At 53.2% G+C, this 6,076-nt stretch overlaps 1 protein-coding gene across 4 annotated transcripts in view; it reads left to right on the forward strand.

Moving 5' to 3' along the window:
* PHF19 (PHD finger protein 19) overlaps window positions 1-6,076 on the forward strand; it is a 40,748-nt gene that overhangs the window by 17,388 nt on the left and 17,284 nt on the right. The window contains exons 1-3 of one of the 4 annotated variants that reach the window (XM_011927402.1): window positions 1-64; window positions 2,402-2,602; window positions 3,097-3,178. In XM_011927402.1, the coding sequence (XP_011782792.1) occupies window positions 2,417-2,602; window positions 3,097-3,178 (268 nt within the window). In that variant the 5' untranslated portion in view covers window positions 1-64; window positions 2,402-2,416. Of the gene's footprint in view, window positions 65-2,401; window positions 2,603-3,096; window positions 3,179-6,076 lie in introns of those variants that run through there. The other 3 variants (XM_011927407.1, XM_011927403.1, XM_011927404.1) reach the window with 3 other exon arrangements.

The following is a 6,076-nucleotide window of genomic DNA, read 5'->3' on the forward strand; positions in this document are numbered from 1 at the left end:
CCTCCGCCACCGATGCGCCTGGTGGCCAGACTCCAAGTGGGACCGGCGGACACGCAGCCTCGCGGTGAGTTCTGAGCTGTTGGGCGGACTCCCCGCCACGCTCTCCCCTCCCGGCCCTCATCCCTCTCTTTTCGAAATCTCCCTGAACTTTGGCGGCCCGAACGCCTCCGGGGGGTGAGACTCCTATGGAGCGGGGCGCTTGGGGGTGGGGACGGGGCGTGCAGGGTACCTGCGGGGCAAAGGGGCCCCACCCGGGTTCCCGAGCCCCGGGGGGCGTGGGTGACAGGTCGTTCTTCCTTGCCCCCGATCTTTAATTTTCCTGTCGGGGTGGGGGAAGGACGGACGAGCGTTTGGCATTTCGCTCACGTCCGAAGTCGGGCTGCAGCAGGGTTGGGATGGGGGAGGCTTGGCGTCCGAGCGACTGAGAGAGGAGCGCTGAACCCGAAGGGGGTGCTTCTGCAAGCTTTTTACCCCCTCCTGAATACCCTTTTTAAAAAGCCAACGGCCGCCCTGGGAGAGGCCCCGGCGCATGAATCATCCTCGCTTCCTGCCCCCGCCCGGCCCCGCGCTCCCGGTGCCGCGGATTTGAACTGGACGCAGACGGGAACCCGCAAACAGGCATTTCTTTGCAAATGGGTTTGAATCAGCCAATCACAGCCCGCGGGGGCCCGCTCCGGGAGGACGGAGGCGGGGGCTGGGGGGGCGCCACCCGGGGGCCCCCTCCCGGCCAGGGTGGAGGCGGGTGCGGCGACCCGGCCGGCTCCCAGAGGCGCAGCGGGGGAGGAAGTGTCAGTTTGTGAACCTGCAGCGGCCCCGGCCTGGCCCCAGGCCTGGCGGGCGGGGACCTCGCAGCGCCGGGCGAGCCAGGTGGCAGGGAGAGGACAGGGGTTCAGACCGCATCCCCTGCGCGGGAGCCTGTGCACTCTGCGCTGGAGAGAAAGGAGATGGGAGTGGGGGTGGAGAGGGTCTTGGCCACGCCACCATCTGGGGAGCCGAGACCACTGCAGTGCCCGGCTCGCCCCAGGGCCCCGCACGTAAACTCGTACTTAGCTTCACACACTCCCTGGCACAATGCCGTAGACATCATCCTGCCCAGTCGCACAGGAGTACACACAGGCACCACGCAGAAACAGGCACTGGACTCTCTCCCTGTGAACAGATAGTCATAACACCAGGTGCCCAGCGCCATGGCCACAAGGAGGAGACCCGAGGAGGCTCTCGGGGAAAGAGCGAGGCTGTGTGTGGCTGTAGTGGAGAGTGTGTGGAGGGGCATGGAACCAGGTGAGCCCAGCAGGGAAGGAGGGGGCGTTAGGGACGGCTTTGAGCACCAGTGATGGCAGTGGGGAGCCCCAGAAGGTTTCTGGAAGGACATTGGTGGCCCTGCGGATGAGTCTGGTGGAGAAGCAGGAATGCAGGAGCGACCTGTTTAGCACTGGGTGCAGGTAGTACCGTTCCCCGCCCCAGATGCCTAGTGGAGGTGAGCACAAGGCCCAGGAAACTGTTACTGAGTGATGAATGAATGAATGAATGGCCCAAGCAAAAGATGAGGCCTGAACTCAGACCAGGGCAGGAGGATGGAAGCTAGAGCTGGAAAACCAGAAATCATGGCACTTAAAATGGCCTGCTGTCGCAACTCATTGCTTAGAGAAGTTTGAGATGCATGGAGGCAGTGCCACTAGCAGGGAGAGAGAAATCCATGGGTGAACTGCACGTTGACTAGGATAGTGAGAGACAGGCGTGGAGAGGCTGGCATGGGGATGGATGACTTCACTGCTTGGAGCAAATGTGTATCTGGGTGAAAGCATCAGTGGGTTTAAATGTCCCAGAATTGGTTTCCATTAAATCAGCTCATAATTTAGAACAGAAGGGGGGATTACAAAAGACAGATGACCCAGGCTACACTAGTTACAAGCCACCCAGTTTTCCTTTCTAGGTGAGTTTTCTCTGGACAGATCTCTGGGTAGGGATGGTTGCAGGGGTTGGGGGTAAAAATAAAACCCAGCTGCTCCCCTGGAGAAGATCATCCATCCAGAGCACATGGAGTGTGTTTGCTTAAGGAATAAAACCTCAGCCTCCTGAAACAGGGAGTGGTTCAGGCCCGCTGGGTAGGGGACTTTGTTCTGTGTGGGTTGAGAGATCCAGTCTCTTTAAAAGACAGTGTGGTATGGGCCATGGCTCTGCCTTTGGCCCATCAGCCTCTTCTCCTTGACACACCTGTTTCCCTATCTGTAAGACGTGGATAATAATATCTCCCTCATAGGATGGCCACGAGGAATCAGTGAGACAATAAACAAGTCTGGCTTATAGCACAGTGTACAGAAATGGTGGTTTCCTTCCTTCCCCTAATGGGATTTCTGAAGCAGGGAAGCAAGAAGTAAAAACCCTGTTCTGTCTCTCCCAGTGTCAGGGGAAGCTGATGGAGAATCGAGCTCTGGATCCAGGGACTCGGGACTCCTATGGTGCCACCAGCCACCTCCCCAACAAGGGAGCCCTGGCGAAGGTCAAGAACAACTTCAGAGACTTGATGTCCAAGCTGACGGAAGGCCAGTATGTGCTGTGCCGGTGGACAGATGGCCTGTACTACCTCGGGAAGATCAAGAGGGTAAACCTGTCCTCTCTGGCCCCTGTTCTCAGGCTCAGCATCTCTCTGCTCATGTTCCAGCCTGGCTGTCAGACCAGGGGGCAGGGGGATTGCCAGGGAATTCCCTTCTTGTCCCTCATGCCCAAAGCTGGTGGTGGGAGGGGCCAGAGCCTGGTCTTGCAGGCACCAACCATCCTTAGGGTCAGCATCATCCAATCAGTTCTTTAGAAAGGTGCTCTGAGAGCCTGCAAAGCAAAAAAGTCAGGTTCGAGAGGATCACAGAGGAGCATCTGACTTGTGCTTCTGTCGTCAACATTCTGACCAAGTTTTCATCCCTGGGTCCCTGGCTGTGCAACTCCAATGACAAGGAGTACACCCTGTCCAGGAACTGCCATCCTCCTTCCCCTTCTAGCCCTGCTTTCTGGAGCATATGGAGACAAAAATGGGGGAAGACTATGTTCCAGGTTGGCTTTCCCCAACCCTTTCTCACTTGCTCCTTCCTATCTGTGCCCCAGGTCAGCAGCTCTAAGCAAAGCTGCCTCGTGACTTTCGAAGATAATTCCAAATACTGGGTCCTATGGAAGGACATACAGCATGGTGAGTTTTCCTAACATTTCAGGTAGCCCCCACCCTCGCCAGGTCTTCTCTTCTCTGCTGCCTTCATTTCTTCCTCTCCTTCCATCTCTTACTCCTGGCATCTGCCCTTGTCCATGAACCCCAAGCCCCCCTGTGATGATGATCTAATCTGGTTGTATATTAACTTGGGAAGGTACTTAGGACATCAGTCATCCCCTTGAGGATTCATACCCCAGGAGGGAGGCTGGGCAGGTGGGGAAGGTAGCTCAGGGAGGTGTTGGGAGGGCCAGACTGGGCCTCAGGCCTGTGTTTGCTTCCTGGCTTCACTATAGCTCCAGCTGCTCAAAGCTCTGGGTCAGTCTGGGCTAGAAAAGGGGGCGTGTCCAGGTAATCAGAATTGTCAGCTCTAGATACAAGCACAGCATCCCTGATTTAACATATGAATAAAACTAGTGGAAGCAGCCCTCTCCACGGGGCAAGGAGCCGGGAGGAATGGGAGAAAAAACAATAAAGCAGACATAAGTCAGGCAGGGTGAAGTTGGACATGCTTGGATGGAGCTAGACCAGCTTTCAGGGCTGAAGGGAATCTGGGTTGGGTACCATCCCTGCCTTCAGAAAGCTGACATCTCTCCCTTACAGAGATGGCAAGTCAGGGCCATCTTTGCCACCATTCTCCCTTCCTATACACACAACAGACATCAGTAGCCATTGACAACACATGTACTTTCAACGTGGAGCCCCAAGCAGCTACTACCTGTCAATCAGAGTTGGCATGAGAGGAGAAACATGTTTGCCATTTATACTCTAACAGGAGAAGAGACATGGCCCCTAGAGGGGGAAGAAGCAGGTTTTAGGGTCAGGTAGACCTTGGACCAGCTTTGCCACTTACTAGCTGCATTTGCAGAGCAAGTAATATGACCTCTCTGAGTCTTAGTTTCTTCATGTGAAAGATGAAGTGAAATTACTGGCTTCATAGGGTGGTTGGGAGGCTTAAGTGAGCTAATCCATGTAAAATGGTTAGCTCAGTGCTATTGGTTTTAGAGAAGCTGTTACTCAAGAATTTGTTACCAGCTGGGCACAGCGGCTCATGTCTGTAATCCCAGCACTTTGGGAGGCCAAGGTGGCTGAATCGCCTGAGGTCAAGAGTTTGAGACCAGCCTGATCAACATGGTAAAACCTCGTCTCTACTAAAAATACAGCTACCCAGGAGGCTGAGGCAGAAGAATTGCTTGAACCCAGGAGGCAGAGTTTGCAGTGAGCCGAGATTGCACCACTGTACTCCAGCCTGGGCGACAGAGTGAGACTTCATCTCAAAAAAAAAAAAAAAAAAGAATTTGTTACCATAAGAGATGATTCCAAGAAGCCTGCCAAGTAGAGGCTGCAGAACCCAGCCAGTTAGTAAAGCTTTCAAATTGCCCCCTTCTCCAAGAAATTGTGGCCAGTGCAGACCGATTCCTCTCCAACCCCTGAAATGTATTATATAAATATCCAAAGCAATGAGGATCTCCTCTCCTGGTTTACCCCCTTATTGAAAGCATAAGGAGCCAGATGGAGATGACAATGCACCTTAGCTGACCTCCTGTGGAGGCCCACTACATATCAGGCTCCTTGGAGGTACCCACAGTGATCGGCTGAAGAATGGCTTGTCTCCTAGCCAGAACTGCCCCTTCTGGGCAGAATGGTGACCCTCCGGTATCTCCTGAGATTAGAGCATAAGGTTGAACACCACTGTAGTTATTGATCAATTGCTTCATTAAGCCAGTGAGGACTTGCTGAGACGCACCGTGGACACCACCTTCCTGGGAGCATGTTCAGGAATAAGAGGCAAGGTTCCTGCCTGGCCATATATTCAACAAACATGTTTTGGAACACCTGTTACATGCCACACTCTATGAGGTCCTGGGGATAAAGAGATGAAGAGGTACCATTTCTTTTTTTTTTCTTTCTTTCTTTTTTTTTTTTGTTACCCAGGCTGGAGTGCAGTGGTGTGATCTTGGCTCACTGCAAGCTCCGCCTCCCGGGTTCACGCCATTCTCCTGCCTCAGCTTCCCAAGTAGCTGGGACTACAGGCGCCCGCTACCACACCCGGCTAATTTTTGTATTTTTAGTAGAGACGGGGTTTCACCATATTAGCCAAGATGGTCTCAATCTCCTGGCCTTGTGATCTGTCCACCTCGGCCTCCCAAAGTGCTGAGATTACAGGCGTGAGCCACTGTGCCCAGCCTCTTTTTTTTTTTTTTTTTTTTTTTTTTTGAGACAGAGTCTCGCTCTGTCACCTAGGCTGGAGTGCAGTGGCACGATCTCGGCTCACTGCAACCTCAGCCTCCCGGGTTCAAGCGATTCTTCTGCCTCAGCCTCCCAAGTAGCTGGGACTACAGGCACACGCCACCATGCCTGGCTAATTTTTGTGTTTTTAGTAGATACGGGGTGTCACCATATTGGGCAGGCTGGTCTTGAACTCATGACCTTGTGATCCGCCCACCCCGGCCTCCCAAACTGCTGGGATTACAGGCGTGAGCCACTGTGCCTGGCTGAAGAGATACCATTTCTACCCTTACAAAACTTTCAGTGTGCTGGAGAAAGAAGACAGAAACACATATCAAAATGTGTTTAATGTATATGTACAAACCTTTCACACATAAAAACATATTTATTCTTCAACCAAAATAAAATGCAAAGAAAGAGATGGAGAGGGGACCTGTAGATTAAAAGTAATTTTAAAAACATCAGCCAGTCACCATGCATGAACTTTACTTGGGGACCTTGATTCGGAAGAACAGACTTAAAAATATTAAGGCATTTGTACTTAAGAGACAATTGGGCCGGGCGCGGTGGCTCAAGCCTGTAATCCCAGCACTTTGGGAGGCCGAGAAGGGTGGATCACGAGGTCAGGAGATCGAGACCATCCTGACTAACACG

Source organism: Colobus angolensis, unplaced genomic scaffold (genome assembly GCF_000951035.1).
Source record: "Colobus angolensis palliatus isolate OR3802 unplaced genomic scaffold, Cang.pa_1.0 Scaffold71, whole genome shotgun sequence".
In the NCBI taxonomy this organism is placed as follows: Eukaryota; Metazoa; Chordata; class Mammalia; order Primates; family Cercopithecidae; genus Colobus; species Colobus angolensis.